Source organism: Pleurodeles waltl, chromosome 3_1 (assembly GCF_031143425.1).
Source record: "Pleurodeles waltl isolate 20211129_DDA chromosome 3_1, aPleWal1.hap1.20221129, whole genome shotgun sequence".
NCBI lineage: Eukaryota > Metazoa > Chordata > Amphibia > Caudata > Salamandridae > Pleurodeles > Pleurodeles waltl.
The window spans coordinates 662,304,191-662,330,446 of NC_090440.1; the positions used below are offsets into that span (position 1 = coordinate 662,304,191).

At 47.1% G+C, this 26,256-nt stretch overlaps 1 protein-coding gene across 1 annotated transcript in view; it reads left to right on the forward strand.

The window, feature by feature from the left end:
* The window catches only part of CD81 (CD81 molecule), a 180,286-nt gene that overhangs the window by 95,984 nt on the left and 58,046 nt on the right, over positions 1-26,256 (forward strand). The window contains exons 5-6 of the mRNA XM_069223186.1: positions 18,815-18,931; positions 20,644-20,742. Of these exons, the coding sequence (XP_069079287.1) occupies positions 18,815-18,931; positions 20,644-20,742 (216 nt within the window). The remainder of the gene's footprint in view (positions 1-18,814; positions 18,932-20,643; positions 20,743-26,256) is intronic.

Consider the following 26,256-nt stretch of genomic DNA (forward strand, 5'->3'; position numbering starts at 1 on the left):
CTTTTGGTGGCAAGGCCGGAGGAGATAATGAGAAAAACAAGGAGTCGTCACTGGCCAGTCAGGACAACCCCTAAGGTGTCCTGAGGTGACTCTGACTTTTAGAAATCCTCCATCTTGCAGATGGAGGATTCCCCCAATAGGATTAGGGATGTGCCCCCCTCCCCTCAGGGAGGAGGCACAAAGAGTGTGTAGCCACCCTCAGGGCTAGTAGCCATTGGCTACTAACCCCCAGACCTAAACACACCCCTAAATCGAGTATTTAGGGGCTCCCAGAACCTAGCAAGATAGATTCCTGCAACCTAAGATGAAGGACTGCTGACCTGAAAGCCCTGCAGAGAAGACGGAGACACCAACTGCTTTGGCCCCAGCTCCACCGGCCTGTCTCCCCACTTCAAGAAAAACTGCAACAGTGACGCGTTCCACAGGGTCCAGCAACCTCTGAAGCCTCAGAGGACTACCCTGCATCTAAAAGAACCAAGAACTCCTGAGGACAGCGGCTCTGCTCCAAAGAAGAAACCTCTTTGCAACAAAGAAGCAACTTTTAAAGACAACGCGTTTCCCGCCGGAAGCGTGAGACTTTGCACTCTGCACCCGACGCCAGCGGCTCGACCTGCGGAGAAACAACACTACAGGGAGGACTCCCCGGCGACTGCGAGCCCATGAGTAGCCAGAGTTGACCCCCCTGAGCCCCCACAGCGAGCCAGAGGCTCCCCCTGTCCGCGACTGCCTGCTTCTAAGAACCAGACGCCTTGTAAAGACACTGCACCCGCAGCCCCCAGGACCTGAAGGATCCGACCTCAAGTGCAGAAGCGACCCCCAGGTGGCCCTCTCCCTTGCCCAGGTGGTGGCTACCCCGAGGAGACCCCCCCCCTCCTTGCCTGCATCCTTCGCTGAAGAGACCCCTGGGTCTCCCATTGAACTCCATTCTAAACCCGATGCCTGTTTACACACTGCACCCGGCCGCCCCCGTGCCACTGAGGGTGTACTTTTTGTGCTGACGTGTCCCTCCCCCCCCCAGTGCCCTACAAAACCCCCCTGGTCTGCCCTCCGAAGACGCGGGTACTTACCTGCTGGCAGACTGGAACCGGGGCACCCCCTTCTCCATTGAAGCCTATGCGTTTTGGGCACCACTTTGACCTCTGCACCTGACCGGCCCTGAGCTGCTGTTGTGGTAACTTTGGGGTTGCTCTGAACCCCCAACGATGGGCTACCTTGGACCCAACTTTGAACCCTGTAGGTGGTTTACTTACCTGCAAAACTAACAAACACTTACCTCCCCCAGGAACTGTTGAAAATTGCACTGTCTAGTTTTAAAATAGCTTATTGCCATTTGTGTGAAAACTGTATATGCTATTTTGCTAATTCAAAGTTCCTAAAGTTCCTAAGTGAAATACCTTTCATTTGAAGTATTACTTGTAAGTCTTGAACCTGTGGTTCTTAAAATAAACTAAGAAAATATATTTTTCTATACAAAAACCTATTGGCCAGGAATAGGCTTAGAGTGTGTGTGTTCCCCATTTATTGCCTGGGTGTGTACAACAAATGCTTAACACTACCCTCTGATAAGCCTACTGCTCGACCACACTACCACAAAATAGAGCATTAGAATTATCTCTTTTTCCACTATCTTACCTCTAAGGGGAACCCTTGAACTCTGTGCATGCTATTTCTTACTTTGAAATAGTGCATACAGAGCCAACTTCCTACAACAGGTCAGCACTGCAGCCCTGGAGCCAGAGAAGAGTTCCTGAGGAATGCAGAAGATGTCCCACACTGGAAAGATTGCAGACAGGTGTCGGTGCAGGAATTCCGCCAACAAGCCTTGACAAAGGCACATTCGAGGTTAGTAATGACCAGCAAGGCCCAGGAGGGGTGTCGGAGGGGACCCTCAGCGACCGAGCCGACAGGAGCAAAGGCAGCACCTACAAGATGGGTACACAAGTCGCAGAAGAAGCCCATGCGACACTACAGAAAGGGATCCCATGCCGCAGGAGAACCACGCAGAGGGCTGTGTGCCGTAGGAAGGAGTGCTGGGGACTGGAGTTCCCTTAGAGGAGATGCCAACAAGTCTTGGGAGCTGCAAGAGACGCATTGCACTGGGGTACTGTCCTGCATGGGAATGCAAGGGCTTATCTCCACCAAAGTTGGGCAGCTGGCAGAGAGGGCCAAGAGGGCTAATCCGGACCACCACCTGTGATGCAGGATCCATGCAGCTCAGGATGAGAGGCGATCCACGCAGCCCGTCGTCATTATAGTAGGTGCCTGCAGATGCAGGGGAGTGACTCCTTCACTCCAAAGGAGATTCCTTCTTCCTTCTCATGCAGACTGAAGACTTCCCGCCCTCCGAGGATGAATAGCTGGGGTAATGTTGCAGAAGGTGGAAGGAGCCGAGGAAGCAATGTTGCAAGAAGTCTTCATGGACGCAGATTGTCGGTTCCTGGTGGGTCCAGTCATGGTTCCAGTGTCTACAAGTCAAAGTGGAGGTTGCAGAGGAGTCCTGCTGGAATCTTGCAAGACAAATCTAAGGACCCACCCAAAAGAGACCCTAAATAGCCCTGAAAGGGGGATTAGTCACCTAGCCAGGTGACCACCTATCAGAAGGGTGCTCTGATGTCACCTGCATGGCCTTCACTCAGATGCTCCCAGAGGTCCCTGCCAACCTTGGATTCAAGATGGCAGAACCCAAGGACCCTCTGGAGGAGCTGTGGGCAGCACCCCTGGGGTGGTGATGGACATGTGAGTCGTCACTCCCCTTTCCACTGTCCAGTTTTGCGGCAGAGGAGGGACTGGAGGTCCCTGAACTGGTGTAGACTGGGTTTTGCACTGTGGGCACCAAATGTGCCCTTCAAAGCATACCAGTGGCTTGGGGAGGCTACCCCTCCCATGCCTTGTAACACCTATTTCCAAAAGGAGGGTGTGTCCCCCCCCCCCCCCCCCATACCCCCCCCCCTCCCAAAGGAAATCCTTTGTTCTGCCTTCCAGGGCTTGAGCTGTTCAAGCAACAGGAGGGCAGAAACCTGTCTGAGGGAAGGCAGCAGCTTGGGCAGCCTGGAAAACCAAAGCAGACTGGTAGGAGCAATGCTGGGGGTCCTCTAAGGAGCCCCCAGAGTGTATGAAATCATACTTCCAATACTGGCAACAGTATTGGGGTGTGATTCTGACATGTTTGATACCAAACATGCCTAGGTACGGAGTTACCATTATGTAGCTGGACATAGGTAGTGACCTGTGTCCAGTGCACGCATAAAATGGCGTCCCTGTACTCACGAAGTCCATGAAAATGGCACTCTAGTTCGTGGGGGCACCTCTGCTAGTGCAGGTGTGCCCTCACGCACCGGTACTTGCACCCTGCCCTCTGGGCTAGGAGGGCTTGCCGTAGGGGTGACTTGGTGACCTGGTGCAGTGACCTATGGTGGAATAGGGTGCATGCACCCTTCATGCAGGCTGCAGTGGCAGGCCTGCTGAACACTTTGCATGAGCTCCCCATGGGTGGCATAATACATGCTGCAGCCCACGGGAATTCCCTGTTACTCCAATGCCCTGGGTACCTATGTACCATATACTAGGGACTTACATGGGGACACAAGTATGTCAAATGTGGGGTAAGATGGTCCAAGTTAGAAGGGAGAGAACATAATCACTGGGGTCCTGGTTCGCAGTATCCCAGTGAATACAGTCAAACACACTAACAGGCAGAAAAATGGGGGTAACAATGCCAAGAAAGAGAGTACGTTCCAACAATGACCATTTCCGAAGTCCAGGTCCCTAGGGCCCCCCTTAGGGCTCCTTCTCTTCTGTACCAACTACAGAGAATGAAAAGGCATAAAGGGTGTTGGAATGGATGCCCTTCAGGAAATGTCTTCAGTTTCACGTAAAATACCCCTGGACTAACTTGCATTAGATTCTCTTCAGAGTATGTCTATACGTGCTGTGCCTTCTGCCTCACCTTCAGGTGTAAAAAGACCCTTCGACAGCCTAGAGAGAGACTTTGGGCCCACCTCAAGATGCAGCAACCCTTCGAGGACACATCTAATGTCTTCATCGAAGCTACTCTGCTTGGTGCCAAAGATTAGGATGCAGGTTTAACAAATGGCCCTGCCCACTAGCCATGCAGAGAGGTTGTGGCACCTACTGCTCCTACACACCACCAATCCACTTGCTATCCTTATCTAGGATAGGGAGTTGGGAAATCACTTGTGGCCTGTGCTGCTGCGCACTAATCTACAAAGGGCCAGAGGGGGAGGGTTTGAACTTTCTCTATCCAGGGTGCAACAACCCAGGATTTCACTGGCTCCTTGAACATCTCTGTACTCTTCCTCCATCTGTTTGGGCTTTGAGGTGTCCGAGCCGATAACCTGCCCCAGAGGTGCTCTGTCCAGCTCTCTCAGCGCTGGTCCATGCACCTAGACTACGCTGAGAGCAGTCCTTAATTTGTACATAAATGAGTGTCAGTGCTGAAAGCTCTACTACGAATCCCTCAGCTGCTGAAATTAAATGTTAGCACAATGAACACCAAGGCTGTGTTGTCTTTAGTTCCCCTTAGGCCTCTTTAATCCCCTGCCCCTTTATCTCACTCATGTAGGTTACTGCTTTCTCCCTTTTTTACTGTTTTCCCGTCAGTCTCTTCCTTCCTCAAGTCTTTCAGCTATGTGAGTTCATCTCTCGTGTTCAAGAAATGCCACTACCGACACCCTTTAACTCAAATTAAGCACTTGCCAAGAGCTGCGAGTACAATCAACATACAAATTTGCTTGGGACATGATTCAACAGAGTGCTGCCTTCACAAGAGTCGGGCATCTAGCCGGGCACAGAAGCAACCTTTATGGATTGCCTGGCCTAGAAGGCAAGGCATTGGAGCAAAGGTAGGATCCAGCCAAGATGCTCTACCACCAACAGCCTTCAAGTCCAAAGAAACATGTCCATTTCGGTGTCTAGATCCGCTTCCAAGCTGTCGATACTGAACCTGGCCTCAATGGCAGACTCTGAAGAATGACAGCATCAGCACAGGCTTGATTAACAACAAAAGACTATTGTTATACACCCCAGATTAGGTAGAAATTAGCCCCAGGGCAACAGTGCCCAAAAATCGCAGGCTCACCTTTGAGGACAGCCTTGAGCCTGATCACTTGAGATGGTTGGCTGAAGAAGTCACTCTTTGACAAGGCCACCAGCCTTCCACTTTCATCAAAAACATTGCCACCTACCACCCCCTCCTCCTAGCTCCCTTTAGGGGGTCACTACAGATCTTTTTTCGGATGCAGGCAGTGCCAGCCCTTCTTCCCCTATATAGGACTTTGATGCCCTCTCTATCACAACCCATTGACAACTCCCTGGGGACGACAACTTCTAGCTGGAAATACTCAAGGGTGGAGTGTTGGCTTCAGACCCCGTTCCTCCAAGTGCTCAAGGCCACCCCAGAGACGTTCAAGGAGCCAGTGAAATCCCAGGTTGTCACACCCAGATTACAGAAAGTTCAAACCTTCTCCCTCTGATCCCTTGTACATTAGAGGGCATATCCCACAGGGCCCCGATTAAGCAGCAGCACAGGCCACAAATGATTTCCCCACCCACTCCCCTAGACCCAGATAAGGAGAGCAAGCAGATTGATGCTGTGTGTAAGAGGGTTCCAGTAGGTGCCACAACCTACTGGCACATCACTAATTTTGCAGGCCCCTTGTCACTTTGACAAAGAACAGTGGGGGATAAGATGGAGGACCTGCCCCAGCACCTCCTTCCTGAGCATACAGAAAAGAGGGTAGGAGATGGTGGCAGGGGGGAGTTCATCTTTAATGCCCTTATCTGCCGTGCCTTGGATGGTGCCGATACCTCTGCCACAGCGATTAATACCTCCATTTTTCTGCACCATCATTTTTGGCTGTGCATCTCTGGCATTAAGCTTGAAATCCAGTTACATCTCCTCAAGTTGCTCTTTCATGTGGCACACCTTCTTAGAACACAGGTTGATAAGATTATGCAGAAAGTATAGCAGGAAACTGACCCTGCTAAAGCCATGGGTGTCCTTCAAACACCCTTCAGCTAGTGGTTCCTTTTGGTGGCAGCAGGGTTAAGATACATCCAGAACCATCTCCGCTGACCAATCCCAGTCTTATAAGCTCCAGCAGCAGACCTACCACCAGAAAAGGGGCAGGCTAAACACTCTGTTCCTTCCGAGATGACTCCAAAGGCAGGGAGCTCTGATCTCCCCCCTTATTCCCAAAATACCCCAACCAAACAACACCTGTCAGGGGGAGACTTTTGGGGGTTTATTCCCTACTGTGACTAGCTCAGCTCCGATCGGTGGGGTCTTTCCATTATAGAGCACAGGTGCTGTTCCAAGCCCACTTTAACCTCACCAAATATCTCACCCTGCAAACACATCCTCAGCTTGGAAAAAACAGCACCTTAAAGAGGAGATTAAAGTGCTCATCCTCAAGGGTGCCATAGTCCGTACAACTGCAGCATTAGAGCAACACTAGACACTTCCCCCTATCTTGATAATTTGCTGATCAAGAGTGCAGGTAAGCAAGTTTCCAGCGCACACCACAACTACCATTTTGCTACTTCACAGGGTTCACTATAAACATCAACAAATCCCACCTTGAGCTCCTTCAGATTCAGCCCTTCTTAGGGGCCATCTTCAACTCTGTCACAGGGAAAGCCTTATCGTCCCCTAACAGTCGGAGTAGTGATGCATCCTTTAGGCATAGTGGCCCCTGCATAGCCATAGTCCCTCAGGGCTGACTGCATGAGTTCTCTCCAGCTGTGCCTGCCTGCACAATGGTCGATGGTGGATGGTCACTGAGAAGCTCTGGTATTGATACGACCAGCCCCAGTAGTAAAACAGCAACAATCTGTGCTAGGGCTGGCCCTTCATGGCCTCATCAGGTAACTGTCACCATCGACTCTTCACGATCAGGATGGGAAGTACACCTCCAAGGGCTAACAGTTCAGGGCTTGTAGTCAACAAAACCAAGGGATCTCCATATTAATCACCTCGAGCTTCTGGCCATCCAGTTAACTCAAGGCCTTCCTTTGTGTTATTAACAGCAAAGTGCTCCTCGTAAAGACAAATTGACCACCATGTGTTATCTACAGAAGCAAGGCTGCACACCCCCCACGTTTGTCAGCACTAGCACACGTATTTGGCATTGGCTGATTCTCCATTGAATATATCTCCTTGCAGAGTACCTTCTGAGAGTGGGCAACAACTTTGGGGACCTGCTTAGCAGGATACAGCGATAAGTACAAAGTGGTAACTTCATTTGCAAGTCCTACTACCTATATCCTCATTCCATGGTCAACGCTCTATAGATAAACTTGTCTGGGATCTTGACTTACTTTCCCCCCCTTTTTCCATTCCCTCTGTACGTGGTCAGGAAGCTTGGGCAAACCTCAGTCATCCTCATCCTATGAGCTCTCACATTGGCAAGAGTGGTTTTCAACCCTTCTTGAAATATATTTTGTTTCCCCCCCCCCCCCCCCCTAAGAAACTCCCCAACAGGTGGGCCTTCTGTGCAGGATTAAGGCGAGTTCAGACACCTGAATCTCAATCTAGCAATTTGGCTCTTGAGGCCCTGGAGTGTGGTTACCTCATTCTCCTGTTAGAATGCATAGACATTCTCGAAGAAGCACACAAGACCTGCTGTATCTCCCAGGTAGAAAAGATTTGTCCACTTTTGTGTTTAAAAAAAACTTGGAACCCTCAAACATGTAGTCCTGGATATTGCCTGTTGCCTCCTTGACAAGTAGAAGTCTGGTCTAGCTTACACCTCCATACCTCTTTACTTCCTCATTTTTAGGCTACATGTAGAATAGGCTACACTTCTGTGCAGCAAATACATGTGTTCCCGTACCTAGATGATTGGTTAATCAAAACCAACATGCAAAAACAGTGTTCACAACACACAAATTACGTCATAGAAACCCTACACAAGCTAGGTTTCTCAATCAATTACTCAGTCACACCTTCTGCCGTGTCAAACACAGCAATACCTAGGAGCAACAATCAACACAGTAAAAGGAATTGTCACTCCAAGTCCACAAAGAGTCCAAACATTCCAAAATGTCATACAAGCCATGTATCCAAATCAAAAGATACAGGTCAAATTAGTAATGAAACTCCTAGGCAGGATGTCCTCATGCATAGCCATTGTCCCAAACGCAAGGTTGCACATGCGGCCCTTACAACAGTGCCTAGCATCACAGTGGTCACAGGCACAGGGTCAACTTCTAGATCTGGTGTTGATAGACCGCCAAACATACATCTCGCTTCAATGGTGGAACAGTATAAATTTAAACCAAGGGCGGCCTTTTCAAGACCCAGTGCCACAATACGTAATAACGACAGATGCATCCATGACAGGGTGGGGAGCACACCTCAATCAGCACAGCATCCAAGGACAATGGGACATTCAGCAAAAACAGTTTCATATAAACCACTTAGAACTGTTAGAGGTATTTCTAGCTCTGAAAGCATTTCAACCCATAATAACCCACAAATACACTCTTGTCAAAACAGACAACAGGACAACAATGTATTACCTAAACAAACAGGGAGAAACACACTCGACACAGTTGTGTCTCCAAACACACTCGACACAGTTGTGTCTCCTAACACAAAAAATATGGCAGGTTGCTCAGTGTTGAGGTGCAAGGTCTGAACCCTTTTCAGGCTCTTGTATCCAATGTCTCATTACTTTAGTCTCTTGCTCAGCAGTGGCTACTGTAAAGGATTATGTGGCTGATGTAGCCATCTTCGTGTTGCCCTGACCTGCTTTCTGAGTTTACCTCCTCTTTCATCTGACTCCATTTTTTTTTCTACATAAGAGGGATTTCAGTCTTGTACCTCAATACTTTTCCATTCAAGCTAATACACAGTTGCCCGGTTCAACTTCTAACTATCTTAGTTTAATGAGTTTTGCCCACAAGGGCAATAAACTTTAGGGCTTCTCAGTTTACCACCATTGAGTGTTGTATTCGAATAAACTGGTTCTTTGCTACTAGCCATCTTTATTACTGAAGGCACTGTCTACTTTTCACATGAACCAATCCACTATTCTGCCATCTTGCTTCCCTTATACAACCAAAGAGGAGGGGGCACTGGATATATTGGCTGAAGAAGTGCAGGCTGTCATGACACTGATCGCTCAAAACAGGGCAGAGAAGATGATCCACTCTGTGAGCTTAGCTAGAGCCAAGAAGGGCAGAGTGGTGACTAAGCACACTAGTCCACATTGGGTTACTCTATCTATTGATATCTACTGTGCCTTGGCCTAGAATTTTTCTCCAGCTGACATGTGGCTTCCGTTTTCACCAGAGGTGTGCTTGTGGTTGACATCTACCGGGTGGCCTTGTGGTCTTTTTTTGAATACTTTCTATAAATAATACTTCTGAACTTTGAGGGCACTATTTTGCTAGGATTCATTATTTGTTGTATTCCTAGATGTAAGAAACGAATGGTTGCAACCAGTCAGTGTTATCATATAATAGCATACAAGAAGCAAACACTATATCTTGTGCAGTGAGTTTGTGTGCAAAAACCAGTGGGCTTAGCACCCCTTTACCATTACCATCAAGATTAGCTGTAGGACACTCGAGACTTGGATAAACAATGATGATGATGAAGACCAATATGTATAGAACAGCTACCAGGTGCCATCTACGTATGTGAAGCTATCACTGGAGACCACCCCTGACCAATAAGACCTTGATGTATAACGCATACTGTAGAGGATTGCCCTACATCATGTAATATCTGTAGAAGCAAATAGGACTAAAATTATTTTTTCGTTGAGACACTGACCAGAGCAATGAGAGCCAATAAGTTCCTTCCATTGTTGAAGCTGATAAAGAAACCAGGGATGGAAATTTTCAAGAACCTCCACAGCACACAAATTCACACTAAAACTAGTTACAACTGAGAAACTCTCCCAAGCTCTCCACCTCCTCCTCCTCCCCCTCCCCCCTCCATCCCCTGGTAAATAATTAGCAGCTACTGGAAAACAAATTGCCACAGACTGCGATCCTAGATGTAATGGAAAGTGCAAGAAGGCAAATGAATAAAACCCTCATTCTGCAGCACCAATCATGACTCCAGGTTCTGTTTGGAGGTGCAGAAACAATCCTTTTCATGGGCAGCATCTGTTCAGACCCAGGGATGATCCTATATTTTACCTTACCAAAGAGGACTCCTAATCTGCCACATCTGTAGGGGCATTACGGTAGCATTGGTCATTTTCCATGAGTTACTAAAGGGGAAAATCGGGTGCAAGTTCCAGACTGGACTCGAGCTGGTTTTGGAAGGATCCAGGATTGGTTTTATCAAAGCTACAGAAATATACAGTACTGGATTTTGAAAAAAAATACCGAAGGGTAAAAGCTTCTGGAGTTCCATAGCCACATGTGGTCTTTGCAACCGATACATCTCAGATGGGTTGGGGACTGCTTTAGGAGAGTATTTCCTGAATAGTGGATCTTGGATGAAGTCTATCAGTGCCCCAGCATGTTGGACCTCCGCGCAGTAGGGGTTGCTTTCAGGGCATTACAGGCACACTTAGTGACTTTGTGGTGCGCAGACAAGGAGAATCATGCTGGCTCAAGAGAATGCCTTTGAGCACTGACAGAGCACATGCATTCCTTAGCACAGTATGTGCCAAGTGTGCTAAATGTCCTGATAATCTTGTTAAAAAAAAAAAAAAAAGAGAAAAAAAATAAATTCACAAAAACTATAAAACTGCAGACCTGCTATAGAAATACTTCTATGAGAACAGCAAAATAAAAAAAAATCTGTGGAGTCTGTCCCAAAATAACTACACTGGCAGTGTGCCGCCAGTGTTTTTTTTTTTTTTTTTTGCTTTAAACTTTTTTTTTTTTATTAGAGAGATCGATTGATGTACACACCTAAAATGCTAAGGCTAATGTTTGGAGGCTTTGATAGGTTTTCTAAAGTGATGTATTAATGACGCAATGGACAATTATATCAGTAATGCTCCCGTCCATTATTGTACCAGTAATTGTGCTTCAGCCATCATTCTTCTGTTGTCTAATGTCCAGCTATTAACAAGTGTCCAAACTCCCCTCCCGCCCTCCTCCTTTGGGATTGGTGCCGGTCCGCTCTCTAGAGACCAGGCCTGAAGCCACGCACGCGCAGTTAGGCGCTGAGAGCTGGTGGGAGCAGCTAAAAGAGCTGCTTGAATTTTCCGGCTGAGGATTGCGGTGGCGGAGGCCGGAGTTTATTTTACCGCCTCCACTGTGCTTCTGAAAACGCTCTTTCATGGCCTTATCTTACTGCGGATAAAAACGAGTCGCAACTTTTGCCTGCACGGAGTTGCGGGCAACTTGGGCGCAGCTCGGTGCTGGCTATAAGTGGTTTTTGTGGTGCCCTAAAGCTCATGTCACCCTAATGCCCATCGCTCAGGAGGGTGTCATCAACCTGAGATCGTCCTCCCTTCCTCTTTGTAAGTCTCCTTTAATGCCAGTTTGGCAGATGCCCTGGTCGGTGCAGCATCTTCGGCAGGGGCTAGGCCCTCCACTGGAAGAAGTGGCTGGCACCCTAAGCCTGGCATTAGGCGCAGTGTGTGTGGGCTTCCTTATGCCCGGATCTTCAAATGTGAGCGTCGTAGTGTCTGCAGCCGCTCGTAAATTATCTCCACCGCGCTTGGAACGCTCTTCCATTGATTCCGATTTAATTATGGCCCTATCAGAGCTGCCTCTTTCTGTGGAGGCCTTGGGACTGCAAAGTGCTTCATTGTCCCCCTCCCCGGGGAGAGGAAAATATCTCTGCAGCTATGGAAGACATTGATTTGTCGGCATAAAATCGAATCTGTGACGTGGATGCCCGTGGACACCTGGCCTCTGGTCTGGAGAGGCGGTGCCTGAAGCCGCCATGTGTTTTCTCCTTGTTTGCAGGCACCACATCCAGTGGTGAGGCGCTGTTGCATTGCTACTGTGCCCTGCCCCCTTACACGTATACATCTTTTTGATGGCACAGCCTTAAGTGGATGGAGTAAAGATCTCTCGGTGGTAGCGTGGGGTCTGGCTCGACACAGTAATAGATGTCCATAGAATCATGTTAAATTCCGAACATACATTTTTGCCTCCCTCCCCCACCGTCATCCCGATCTTTCTTTTAGACTCCCTCGATATGTTGAGTTTGGTATTTTGTATGGAGGTTTCCACTTTGATCTACGCCGACAGTGCGTCATTTTCACAGCATTAGTCTGTAAACCATTTGCCCTATTACACTGGAAAATATCCCCGTGTGCCAAACTACAGAGGTCGGGTATTACGAGTCCTTGATGGAGCAAATGGTCCCCCGTTTGCGATCATTGGAAGGTGACACGCAAATGCTCAACGAAGTGCTTGGAGGCCATGGGGACAGCGTGAGGAAGAGCTGGATCACGACTGAGTGTAAGCATGTACACTGTCGGAAAGTAGCGCACAAAGAATGGGCAAAGGGGTAAATGACTGAATGGACGTCTGCGGCCACTCTGGGCAATCTGCTGCTCTGCGCGACTTTCCACGAACTCCTTCCTGTGCGGCTTCCTCTCAGCTTCTGAACCAGAGCATGAATTGCTCTGTGTGCTCACTCTGTTAGCCCATTTCATTGGCTGTGCGCACGTGTATCCAAAATCTTCTCCCCTACTAAGTACCGCCAAAGAAATGTAGTATAAAGATCAGCATTACCCCCCCCCCCACACACACACACACACACACACAAACACACACACACTTTGTTGTAAAGCCACTGGACCTTTGTCATAGCATCCAAGATACCCATATAGTCATGCTTGTTGTGGGGCTCCTACTGCTCTTCAGTAATTTACACCTCGAAGCCCAACACCAGACACTAAACTGTTTCTACCATCTTATTTTAAATACGTTTGCAAAGTCGTACGTTTCCTTTCTACACAATCGCCCTAAGGAACAGCGTCCCCGGTACAGGTCAGGATTGAGACGACCATCCTGTTTTACAGTATGTGTGCTTTTATCTCGGAGCCTCATTTTGATTCTTGAAAACTGGAGCCTAATTCCAGCGAGTTGCTAAATCGGTGGACCAGATATGACCCTCTTCCATGTTCACTTTTTTTGCACGACGATTATGGTTTATTTACCCATGTGCATACCTGATTCTCTCCTCCCCTGATCGCAAGTGCTTGAAATGGAAAAATAGAAGTGCTTCTGAGAAGTGCCGGTACTCTAATTAAAAGTATTACGTTTTTCCCAAGAAGTGCAGATACTCTCCCTCTCAAAATTAAAAAAAAAAAAGTGCCGGTACTCAGTACCGGACAGTGCCGGGCCTTTTAAAGCGCTGCTTATCGCTCCTCAATCGTTTCCGGACTCCCGGCTTCCTTAGAAATAGAAGATTGACTTGGACTCTGAGATGGCTCCCAGTAGTCCGGAATCAGAATGGCACAAGGAGTGCTTGAGCCTGATTGTGCTGATGTGTATGCAGTAAAGACTTGTTTGCAGCCATGGGTAGATGAAACCTAATCAGCAGCAGAGTGGAGCTAATACTCCCCGAATCTTGGGCAGCAGCAAGAAAGCAGGACAGTTGCAGGCATTTATTCAGAAACAGTCCTGACAAGACCTCCTTCACTTTCCTGCAGGATCCCAGGCAGAACGAACACCTAGCAAAAATGTTCTGCTCCGAGGATTCTTTTTCCACAGGCCTCGGAGCTCAAACAAGCATTTACAATGCAATGGGCCTCGCTTTTGCTCGAGTTAGAGCTATTAGCATTGTAAACTCCTAATCAGACTTTTCTTGCCACATAAATTGAAAATGAAAAGTAAAAAGTTTCACATAGCTAACCCGACTTCTTGCCATATAAACTGAAGAGTAAAAGTTTCACATAAGCGAGCAGACGGCTGCCACCAGCAAACACACAAAGGGAAATAAAAGTTTGCTCGCAGTGAAACCTATTGGCAAAAGTGCAATTATCCATGTAACCGGCAAAAGCGCAATTATCCATGTAACCGGCAAAAGCGCAATTATCTATGTAACCGGCAAAAGTGCAATTACCTATGTAACGGGATTGATGTGATGCAAAGTGCTCGACTACTGCCCAGCGATATCGCGCTGCGAAATAAAGAGAAAAAGTAGTCCAGGAACCAAACGGAAAACATCGAGTCTCTTATGTTTTCAGTAGTTGGTCGGTGCGCTTGAGGAGGGCTAAACACCAGAAAAGGCATGATGTATGCATGCCTTTCACTAATCAAAGCAAGCAGATTTTAAAAGGCAAGTCCACAAACCAATTAAAGTGACTGACGTGACATGGTCATGGTTAGAAGCCCAAAGAGATTGCAGCAGGGGATGGAGCGCTTGTCACTCGCCCCTAAAAAAGTGGCATTCTAGATCCGTTCCTTTACAAATGATTCACCAGAACCAGAAACGCTTTGTTCTACCAAGCCCTTTTTGTAGCTAGCAAAATGCACTGCTGCCTTACACCTACCGTTAAATGTATTCATACTCTCTAACAGAATGGTGCTGGTAGTTACGTCAGTCATATCTGCACATGAAAAGGTATCTAATTTGGTTAGTCCCCTTTAGGGTGTGCTGAATCGGAGGTGTGGTTCAGGTAAAGTAAATGCACCATGAGGGAACATTTAGGCAGCCACCTAGGGCAAATCAAGCAAGGACACCGGATTACTCAAAGAAGCGTCATATATGATCTCCTACATATGAAATGGTATGGCAAAGTGTCACTAAAAGCACCAAAATTATTGCAGAAGCACTGCTGAAAAGGCACTAAAATAAAGAGGGATCTTAATTTTGATCATTTTAGATGGTCTCAGACTTAAGGCTAGGTAGCAGGAACGTGAAGGTTGCTTACTGCTGCACAAATAGTTATTAAAGCCTCTTCTGGAATATTGACCTAGTTTCTGCAGTCCACATCGGGTGAATTAAAAAGTTCTGTAAGCCACATGTAATTGAGCACGGGGAGCAGTGTCTGAAATAAAGTCTAGTCCTGGAGACCACGTCTGGAGTGTCGTATCCTGCCTGCCACCTCAGGAGTGCTGTGTCCAGTTCTGGAAGCCTCATCTGGAGTGCCATGTCAGTTTGTGGAGACCACATCTGGAGTACTGTCCAGTCCGGGACGTCGGGTCTAGAGTCCCAAGACAGGCTACTAAAGTCCATGATTCGGACCCCAAGCTCTAGTCAGGGTTAAAGGTGAGCAGACGTATACCTCAGCAAAGTAATAAAGCTAAACAGCAGCTGTGATTTAAAGTAAATTGGTTGTGGCGAGTTATGTAATGTGAAATGGGACGCAGCAGTAAGAGGAAACACGTTTATAAATAAAGGCAGCAGCATTAGTTCATTTCAACTTATTTTGGTTAATTGGCATACATTGGTTCGTCACCCCCCATGTCACAGCAGGCTATTTTCATGCTATATATATATTATATAATGTTCAATGGCGCACTCTGCCTGGAAAGTGTCTAAGGACTACTGACTGTTCAAATTTCCTATAGTTCTTTGTAGGAAGTTGGCTCTGTGCACACTATCTCTCACTTTAAGATAGTATATACAGAGTCCAAGGGTTCCCCTTAGAGGTTGATAGTGGCAAAATTAGATAATGCTAATGCTCTATTTTGTGGTAGTGTGGTTGAGCAGTAGGCTTATCAGAGGGTAGTGTTAAGCATTTGTTGTACACACACAGGCAATAAATGAGAACACACACTCAAAGACTTAACTCTAGGCCAATAGGTTTTTATATAGAAAAATATTATTTTCTTAATTTATTTTAGAACCACAAGGTTCAGAATTTAGGTAAGTACATAAATTGTAAGGTACTTCAGTAAGTATGGAACTTTGAATTAAAACAGTCATGTACACAGTTTTGGCAAAAATGGCAATAAGCTATTTTAAAAGCAGACAGTGTAAAAATCTACAGTTCCTGGGGGTGGTAAGTATTGCTTAGCTTCTTAGATAAGTAAAGCACTTACAAGTTCAGTCTCCTGGGCATAGGCAGCCCACCGTTGGGGGTTCAAGTCAACCCCGAACACCCAGCAACATAGGGCCGGTCCGGTAGAGAGGTCAAAGTAGGGCCCAAATAACGTAGTCGCCTATAGAGAACAGGGGTGCTCCGGGTCCAGTCTGCTAGCATGTAAGTACCTGCCTCCTTGGGGAGCAGACCAGGGGGGTTTTGTAGAGCACTGTGGGGGGTCCCAAACAGGCACACAAAATACACCCTCAGAGGCACAGGAACGTCTGGGTGCAGTGTGTGAACAAGGCGTCGGGTTTTGTGTTGAAATCAATGGAGGGACCCGGGGGTCACTCTGGCGATGCAGGCAGGGCACAGGGGGGGGGGCTTCTCGGGCCAGCCACCGACTGAGCTAGGATGAGGGCCGCCTGCTGGTCACTCCTGTACCAGTGGTTGTTTCCTCTCGGTCCTGGGGGCTGCAGGTTCAGTGCTTCTTCCAGGTGTCGGGTGCCTTTGTTACCAGGCAGTCGCGGTCAGGGGGAGCCTCTGGATCCTCTCTGCAGGTGTCGCTGTGGGAGTGCAGGGAGGTCGACTCTGGGTGTCCACATTGTTGGAGCCACCTGGGGGTCCTCTCTGTGGTGTTGGCTCTTCTGGACACGAGCCGGAGGCGCCGGGTGCAGTGTGTGAAGACTCACGCTTCCCGAGTGAGGCTGGAGTCTCCCTTAAAGATGGTTTCTTTGTTGTAGTTTTGGCCAGAGCCACTGTCCTTGGGAGTTTCTTGGTCCTTTAGGTGCAGGTCAGTCCTCTGAGTCCTCAGAGGTCGATGGTCCCACTAGATGCGTTGCTGTGCAGGTTCTCTGATTCTAGAGACAGGCCAGTAGGGCTGGGGCCAAGTCAGTTGTCATCTCCGTCGCTTTCAGGTCAGCAGTCCTTCTTTCTTCAGGTTGCAGGAATCTGATTTCCTGGGTTCAGGGTTGCCCCTAAATACTCAATTTAGGGCTGTGTTTAAGTCTGGGGGCAGTAGCCAATGGCTACTGTCTTGGAGGGTGGCTACACCCTCTTTGTGCCTCCTTTCTGTGGGGAAGGGAACACATCCCTAATCCTATTTGGGGGGGGGGGGGGTGAGGGAGGGGGGATCCTCCAAAACAAGATGGAGGATTTCCTAAGGCAGGGGTCACCTCAGCTCAGGACACCTTAGGGGCTGTTCTGACTGGTGGGTGGTGACTCCTTGTTTTTCTCATTATCTCCTCCGGACTTGCCGCCAAAAGTGCCCTGGGGTGCTGTAACACCAGGCTTGAGCCTTTGAGGCTCACCGCCAGGTGTTACAGTTCCCGCAGGGGGAGGTGTGAAGCACCTCCACCCAGCACAGGCTTTTGTCCTGGACACAAAGTGACAAAGGCACCCACCCCAAATGGCCAGAAACCCGTCTGGATGTGGCAGGCTGGCAGAAACTGGTCAGCCTAGCACTAGTAGTTGGACTGGTATGCAGGGGGCATCTTTAAGATGCCCTCTGTGTGCATTTTTCAATAAATCCCACAGTGGCATCAGTGTGGATTTATTGTGCTGAGATGTTTGACACCAAACTTCCCAGTATTCAGTGTAGCCATTATGGAACTTTGGAGTTTGTTTGACAAAGTCCCAGACCATATACTCTTTATGGCTACCCTGCACTTACAATGTCTAAGGTTTTGCTTAGACACTGTAGGGACATAGTGCTCATGCAACTATGCCCTCACCTGTGGTATAGTGCACCCTGCCGTAGGGCTGTAAGGCCTGCTAGAGGGGTGACTTACCTATGCCACAGGCAGTGGGTTGTGGGCATGGCACTCTGAGGGGAGTGCCAGGTAGACTTAGTCATTTTCTTCCCACCAGCACACACAAGCTGTGAGGCAGTGTGCATGTGCTGAGTGATGGGTCCCCAGGGTGGCATAATACATGCTGCAGCCCTTAGACCTTCCCTGGAGACACAGATGCAGTTTAGGGAAAGAACACTGGTGCTGGGGCCTGGTTAGCAAGGCCCCAGCACACTTTCAATCATAACTAGCATCAACAAAAGGCAAAAAGTTAGGGGGTAACTATGCCATGAGAGGCATTTTCCTACACTCTTGATTTAACAGACTAGTCATATTATTGCGCGATCAAGAAATACTAGTCAAAGCGACACCTTTTAAAGGAATCCTATAAACTGGTGACCGCATAGAATGCAGATGTTTCAGTTTTCCACGTTGCTCACCAGCTAGTTGTTCAGGGCTCAGTATTCCTGACCGTAAGGCGGTATGTAATCACAAATGATGATGTCGGAACAGTGCCTTGCTCCTCAGATCCCCACCCATATTTCAGCCATTGTGGCTAAATCAGAAACATCCTTTGATAAACAAGACCGTAATCGAAACTAAGGGAACCTGGAGCCTGTAGTCTGTTGGTCATTGAACAGTACTTTTGCTGACTGGAAAAGCTGCGCAGTCTCTTCCTGCCGTAGTTCCTTTTGGCTCCTAAAAACAGAACGAGATGAAAGGGAATTTGTTTTGTTTGACCTGCAGGGTTGTGAAATCGTTCTCAGAAGAGAAGGGTAGCAGGTCCGATAAAGCTCGGACAATGTCTAGGGAATTTTCTATGCTTTGCAGAGCTTGGACACAAGGCTGAAACAAACGCTGCGGAGTGTTGTGTCCATCAGATTAAATCACCCTCACAAGATGCAAGATCACAGCTGGTTAGATTTTGAAAGCCAAGTAAAGCCGAACAATTGTCTCATGTTTTGAATTCCTGTGTTGATAGCATTACTGCTTGCAATATTTGTCTATACCCTACTCTTAACTTCTACTGGCTTGGTTGATGTGTGGAATTGAGGTACATGTAGTGCTTTTTGACTTTGTTGTTTGACCTCTTTACAGATCGCGAAGGATGTCAATCTTTTCTACAATGAGGCCTTCAGCCACTACACAAACCCATTAGCCTCTGAGGTTGACAAGAACAAGGCAAAGTCTGTGCTGAAAATTTTCCATGAAACGGTAAGCTATGCATTCCCTGCTTCGAGATGCACTATACAAAAAATGTGAATGATTACCTAAATAACACAGGACTAATTCAGACGTCCCATTTCGTGCTTACATGTAAGAACTATTGCTATAATTCTGTAGACTTAGCTCGTATGTAGCTAAGCTAGACCAGGAAATGTCTAGACAGTCTTTGGATGGCCCGTTCGGGGTGCCCCAGATTGAACACATACAGATCATCGCATAGTTGCAAAAGAACTTGTGCGGTTCTGCAGTCCTATTCCAAAGCCTCCCTGAGCAGGAGCGGAGATAAATTTGCTAAACGTGGCAATAACACCATTAGGAAGCACACCAAAAGAGCTAATGCCACTGTCATTGTCCACCTCACTGGCTTTTTCCTATCCAGGCCACCAACGTCATTCCCTTTGGCTTCCATAATGGCACGTGCCACTCCTTCAAAGAAGGTCATGAAACCCATCTAGCCTTGTATCAAAATCAGCCTCCTACATACTGCAAAAGCTTTCTGCTTGCACAGACCCGAATCCCTATGCAGGGCCTTCTCCATCCTCACATTAATTTTTGGCAATGTCCTGATGAAAGGTGCCCTCACAATATACTCTTATCAGAGAAAGCTCCCGTCCTTAGGTGCTGATCACTGCCCATTACAAATGTTGAATCGCAGGCCATTCCTAAAATTATCACCTCACTCTTGCACTTGGAGATCCCCATGGACCCCTCTCTCCTGCTCACACAGAAGTAAAATACCGATGTTTTATTTAAGCAGCCTCGCACCCATATACTTGACCCTCTGACCAACAAAGCTGACCTCTCGGTGCACACAGCACTAGTTCAAGCATGAGCGAGACTGTACTGGAAATTCCAAGTACATACAAGACTAGCACATTCTCTTTTGTCCCATCGGTGTGGAACACCACCACCTCAGTCTGTTCTTTACTGCTCAGTAGGCACCAGAAGGCCAGTCTTTTCTCTGCTCTCTCTCCCGTCCCACTGATCTCTTGCTTGTGCCCCACCAATGAAGTAGCCCTGTAAATTATTCTGCCATTGAGAGCCGGCATCTCTCCCTGAGCATGGAATTGGACTCCATCTTTCCCCGGATGATGTTCTGTAATTGCAGAGTTCAATATTAACCCTCTAAAGGCAGTGCTTAGCATCAGGGCACCCTCCGTCTAATGGACCCCATATGCCAAGGAGAACCTGAGATCTCTATCTGCCTGGGAAGTGCTGAGTATTGGGTCTCTCATCCCTCCCTACCTAGACAGTGCATCAGCCCTCTAGCTGCTAGGACACAATACTGTATTTTAATTCCTCCCTACCAGGTAGACTGTGGTTTCTGTCTATATGCCAGAGCAGAGTATGCAAATGACATGGCAGACCCCAGCTTCAGATATTTGTGACTCTGGATCTTCGCACATTTGCCTCCATTTAGGGGCCTGGGCTACGGGGGTAATCCTTAAGCTAGGCATGTTGGTGCTCAGCCTTTTGAACGCTAGTGTACTAAGAGTGCTGTTTGCATCCGGCCGACCACTGATGTCCTGAGACTGCGACCTGCATCTCACTGAAACCTTGTATCCTAGGATGGCTCAGTTCATACTGACTTGTGGTCTACTAAAACTGCTGACTGCTCCTAACGAGGAATGATTGCTTCTCGCCGTGTCACGCTGACTGCTCTTTCCACTTCTGACTAATGGCTTCTCTGTTCTTTACAGCTCGACTGTTGTGGCACCAACGCGCTCACAAACATTTTTGCAACGTTTACAACAGATGACCTCTGCCCGGAGAGCAGCAGACTGGCAAATATTGGCAAGGTAGGTCAATTAAGATTGCACGAAGGGTCCACTGATTATTAGTCCTGACAGGTGAGTTAGTAAGCGAATGACACACCACGTTGCTTGCATGGTGAATAAAATGTTCTGCATCTACGTACTGGTGATCACCCCTGTTTCAAAGCGCACATTGCTTTTGGCAACCAGGAACGTGCGTCTAAGAAGGCAAAAGTGATTTGTCCCTGAAGGCTTGTGTTCAAGTAGGGAAATTGGAATAAACTCATCGGTCATGGATCAGCAACTAAGCAATTAGACCACCTTTCCTTACGGGTTATGAGTGGGTTCCCGGTTTTTCAAAGTTTTTCTGACCTTTCAGTCTGTCGGTATAAATGTTTTATTTTATTTATTTTTTCTCCGCTTTTTTTTCTCCTCACTTTATATGTATTTATCCAGAGTCATTTGGAGGTGGGGGGGAATTTTTTTTTTGGGGGGGGGGAGGGGGAGAATGATGCTTTACCTACTATTTCTGCTTATTTGTAACAAGAGCCTGACTCTGAATCGAAAGCAACCCTGGCAAATTTTGTCAGACCTTCCCACATAGGGTGCAGAGCGAGCGATGCTGACCACTACAATGGGGTTTGGGGATTCTCCCTTCCCACCCCCCAGGAAAATTTGGGCAAAATGCCACAAATGGTGTATTCTACAACATGTTTTTCATTATATATTCACTTATTGTAGGTTTTAAAAGCATTGTAAATGATACCCGTACAGTGGACCAGGATCTGGCCATTTTTATTGGAGCTATTCAGTGATTCCCTCACCATCACCCTCTTAACAGTGCCTCTCATTTCTCCATAGCCCTTCTCACATGCATTTCATTTGTTTTTATAGCACCTCTCATACCAGAGTAGGAAATTGGAGCACTTCACATCACGCACACATACAGAGACAATGAATCATATGTATGTAAGTCGGTGTATAGAAAAGTATACATAAGACAAAGTGGACTAGAAGGTGTAGGATTCCCATTATCCATACTGGTAGGCATATTTTAAGAGTGCTAGGTCGGTTGAACCACAAAACCAGGATTCAGAGCTTAATACAGTGGTTATGGTTGACTTTACTAATTTATTTCTACCCAAACAAACCCTTTTAAGCAAAATTAGGATAATCAAAGACTGGGCTGGGAAAAATCATAATTTTCTAACCTGTACCATGCAGTTTGTATGAAGCTCTTTAATGGCAGTTCATAGCTCACTGTGCTAGATTATGATTGTAATTTACGAACTGCACAGTAACAAAAGGATCTCTGTAATAAAACCAGTATCCCACTGAGTATTGCACATAAAATACTGTTCAGTGACCTGCATAGTATGCGTTCTTTGCAGCAGGCATATACCTTAGATGAGTCAAAACTGCCACTAGACAAAACTCTGATCTCTCTCCAGCACGTTCATTAATCACGAGTTATCTTGGCACATTTATTGATGCCTGAAAACTGTTGGATATACAAGGAACTCTGCAGTGCTTTGTAAACTGCTGCACTGCTACAGAACCGGCCTCCAGTAACAAAAGCGGGCCCTCAGCCTCCCGGGAAATGCCTGATGCTCAGTATGACTAGCCTAGCCTTGTTTGTAACTGGTAAATGTACACTAACAAACGTCTTTTTTGATTGTGTAAGTTAAGGTATTCACTACATCAGTACGCTTGTATGAAAACATGTTTTAGTGCTCATGCGCGCACCATCTACAGCTGTTCAAGCTCGATTAACAACCGTCTCCCTCCCAATCGGAGCTGTTGACCTAGCAGGGATTTTTTGTTTTTAAATCTTTTTTTTATTTTTTTTTATTGGTTTGCATTACAATACGAACCAGTGGCAGGTTTAGGGTAGTACACACCTGGACTAGTCGGTGAGGTACAAGCAAAGCAAATTATCAGACCCAAATGAGAACAAATTGCATACAAGTGCGTTGGTCCATCCAATCGTTATTTACTTCCCACCAAGTGCCTAGCCCACCAGCCCTCGAAATTCCCTCCATGGTGACCACATTTTTTTCCACTTTTGGGGGAATCCTGTAGCAGTGATGATTGACAACATTGACAGTAACCCAGTAAAGACTTATTTTCCATTTTAATTCATATTTAAATATAAAAACAGACAGGAAATTGGTTCTATTAAAGAAAATCAGCTGTACGCCTAAACAAAGTTTAAACACTTTGACTCTGTTTTTAAATTTTTTTATTTTAATCAAAGGATTGTGAGAGTGGGTCCTCCTATGGCTAATGAGCATTAAATGCTAACATATTTATGCATTGAATGTGAGAAAACAGGCTTTTAACAGCTTTCACCCCCACTTTTTGCCTCCTTTTTGACTACTAGGCACTTGTATAATGGCTCTGAAATACCCTCAACTCCCTGCTAAACAGGGCTTTGATGCATGTGCTCTAACCCTTAAAAAGGTACATGGTTGATTGGCTTGGCTTATAATCCAATTAGCATAGCCTTACTTGGAAGTTTCCTAGTATGTTACCACAGGTACCCAAGGCCTGTAATTTCCCTTCAGGGAGTGCGTCACTCTGTGTAGGCTGTGTAGCCCTATGGTGTAGGTAGGCTGGTAGCGGGACAGAGGGGAAACCAGTTGCCAAGCTGTTTTATTTTTTTTCCTCCCCATGGGCGTGTAGCCTACGTGTAACCACACCCCAGGGCTGGGCTTCCAAGCTCTTGAGACCGAGAGTGTTTTTTCCATCTTGAAAGTGGGCAGGATAGAGCACTCTGGGATAGATAGATGCTATGCTTCATAGGAAGTTGTCATCAGGTGGGAAGGGAACCTAGTAGCCCATTGGCGACCACCTCAAAGGGCACTTTCTGGGCATAATGGGGGCACGCTTTACACCCAGAACTCGGGCCTCGTTGGACTTGAGCTGAAGACCGAAGGACTGCCCTGCTACACCAAGGGCCCAGTGAAGAGGCTGCACCATTATGGACTGCACCTGCTATACATGGTGGCTAGCAAAGGAAAAGGGACCGTGCCTGCTGTGTCTCTTCATGGAGGAGTCAACTCCTGAGCACAGCCGCAGCAAGAATGCTGACATATTCGCTGCAGCTACAAGGTGATGGATGGAATGCTTGAATTAATCGTTCACGGGCATTCACTCCGGGCAGTCATCCAGGCCAATTCATTGGTGATTGCCCACCATGCCACCTCAGTTTGGACCCAGCAATCAGCCTTGACCCTGCTCCTCATGGGAACAGTCCATCCCAAACTGCCACACCAGACACTGCCCTTCCTGAACTGGAATACAAGCAACCCAAGACTGGCTTTGCCCTTATTATGGACTCTTCAGTTAGGTATAGGTGGATTCCACTGGCCTAGTGAGCACTGGACCCACGTCTGGGCATACCTGTCACACTTAGGGCAACAACAGCAAGGTGATGAGTGGAATACTTGAATTAATCTCCACCATTGGCAATTGCTCGGGCCATAGCACAATCCATTGTTTTTGGGTTGGTCCAAACTGAGGTGGCCTGGTGTGCAAAATAATGATGGCCTGGGATGCTGCTTGAGTAATTATCAGTGGGTGTAATTAATTCAAGCATTCCATCCATTGCTTTTTGTATGCTTTAGTGTGACCTCCTCTTCACACTACAGGGCCACAACTGGTGAAGAAGCCTTCTATGAGGAGTTGGTATCCCAGATTTCTGGATTGCCGCCCGTCACCACCATGCAGCCCAAGGGACCAGAACTTGACACTAGAAGGTTGCCCCAAATGTGTTGGATCCAGGAGAGTTGCCTGAGTGCAGCTAGGTTACACACAAGGCAATTTATCACCAAAAGACACAAACCACTGTACCAGGCGACTGGTGGCCAATGGCGAATGGATTTCTGCCAAGCTCAAGAGGACTTTCAGAGATGTCAACCCCTGTTGCTAAGATCGCCTCATCAAGCTTGTGGACTGAGGAGTAGTACCAGGAAGATCCCAGTCAATCACACAGCATCTTCAGCATCCTATATTTTTCTTGCATCATGGCCACTTCATAGAAGTCAATGGCAAGGAGCTACTGATGCTGGAACTGAACTTAGGACTGCTTTTCTTCATAAGTTACTGTTCTGTGGATCTCACTGGTCCCACTGACTGGATCCCTGACAGTCGCCTAAAGTAACTGTAAATAACCACAATTTGCCAGTGCTTGTTTACAGTTAAGTAAAAAGTGTTAATTTACTATACCTTGTAAATTCAGAATCTCCGGAACCCTTTGGTGGCTCTTTTTCATTGTGGTGTCAAAAAATGCTTGAAAATCGAATTTTGTTTTATAAATTGGTGTCTTATTTGAATATCTAGTTTCTTTCCTCTCCAGTTCTTTTGGTGCTGTTTAAATGCTTTACACTTGTTCCTTTGTGTAAGCCTGACTTATCAGAGCAGCAACTACACAGGGTTTAGCTAAAGGTTTTAAAACAAAACTTGACTGATTCTAAAGGGGTTTGTAGTGAATTGGACAGTGAGATCACACAACCTCACCATACAACACACCCCATTTCCTCACAATGAATTTATGCTTTACACAGTTTACAACAAAGGTCCCTTGGTAAGAACTGAAACCAGTTATCTCAGATGGTGGCAGTCATTTATCCAGCGTCAGGGAGTCACGTTGGCAAAAGAGTAGAATTTGCTGATCTCTCCTCCTCCCAGGCCTCTTCAGAGTAACCTAATTCCCCAGTGCATGACAACGCCCGAGGGCCCGACACTGCAGATGGAAATTGGATTGCAGCAGGACTGCTAGACCTGTGGATACAAGCGGATTGAGGAATTTTCAGATGGCCTGATACAGACACCCAAGCGGTCCCCTCAAAATGGCAACTGCATAGTGACAATACAAGCTGTTTGTCCTGACTGATACGCAAAGTGCAGACCCTCCAAGTTTGGTGCATGTGGGGACAGAGAATAACTGCTGTGGGATCAGACCGCCCCCAAAGGCTGCTGCCACTTTGTTGAGGAAGGACTAAAAGTGCAGGTGAAACTGTGGCTAGAGGCAAATGGACAGTGGTATGTGGGCAGTTCTGGTGGGGTGAGATAGGATGAGTCTCATTCAAGGGTCCTCTCTTGACCCCCAGTAAGGTTAAGGAAGACATAGGTGACATACAGGAACTGCTAAAATGGCGAAAGACCAAAATGTTGAGTTAGGATATGTGTTGAGCTAGAAGGGTATAGGGAAGACCTGGAAATCACTCAAGCTGCAATATTATAAGGATCACTGAGTAACCAGTGATGCAGAGGACTAATAATGATGGCTATGTAAATTGACCATTCTGATATATGCTTTTGGTGAGAAAAGTGTAGGATGACTGCTGGTTAGAACCCATCGAACCTGGGTAGTAGGGACCTGCCCACAAACCACCGGGGGGGAGGGAGGAGGCAAGACATTAACAAGAGAAAATAATTAAGGTAGCCAGATCTAATGAACCCATAACATTTGAGGATAACAAGTTCTTTTTCAAGGTCGGTCAGCTGTTACTGCTGCATTTTCAACCTGTGACAAACTTTCTGCTGACCACACGT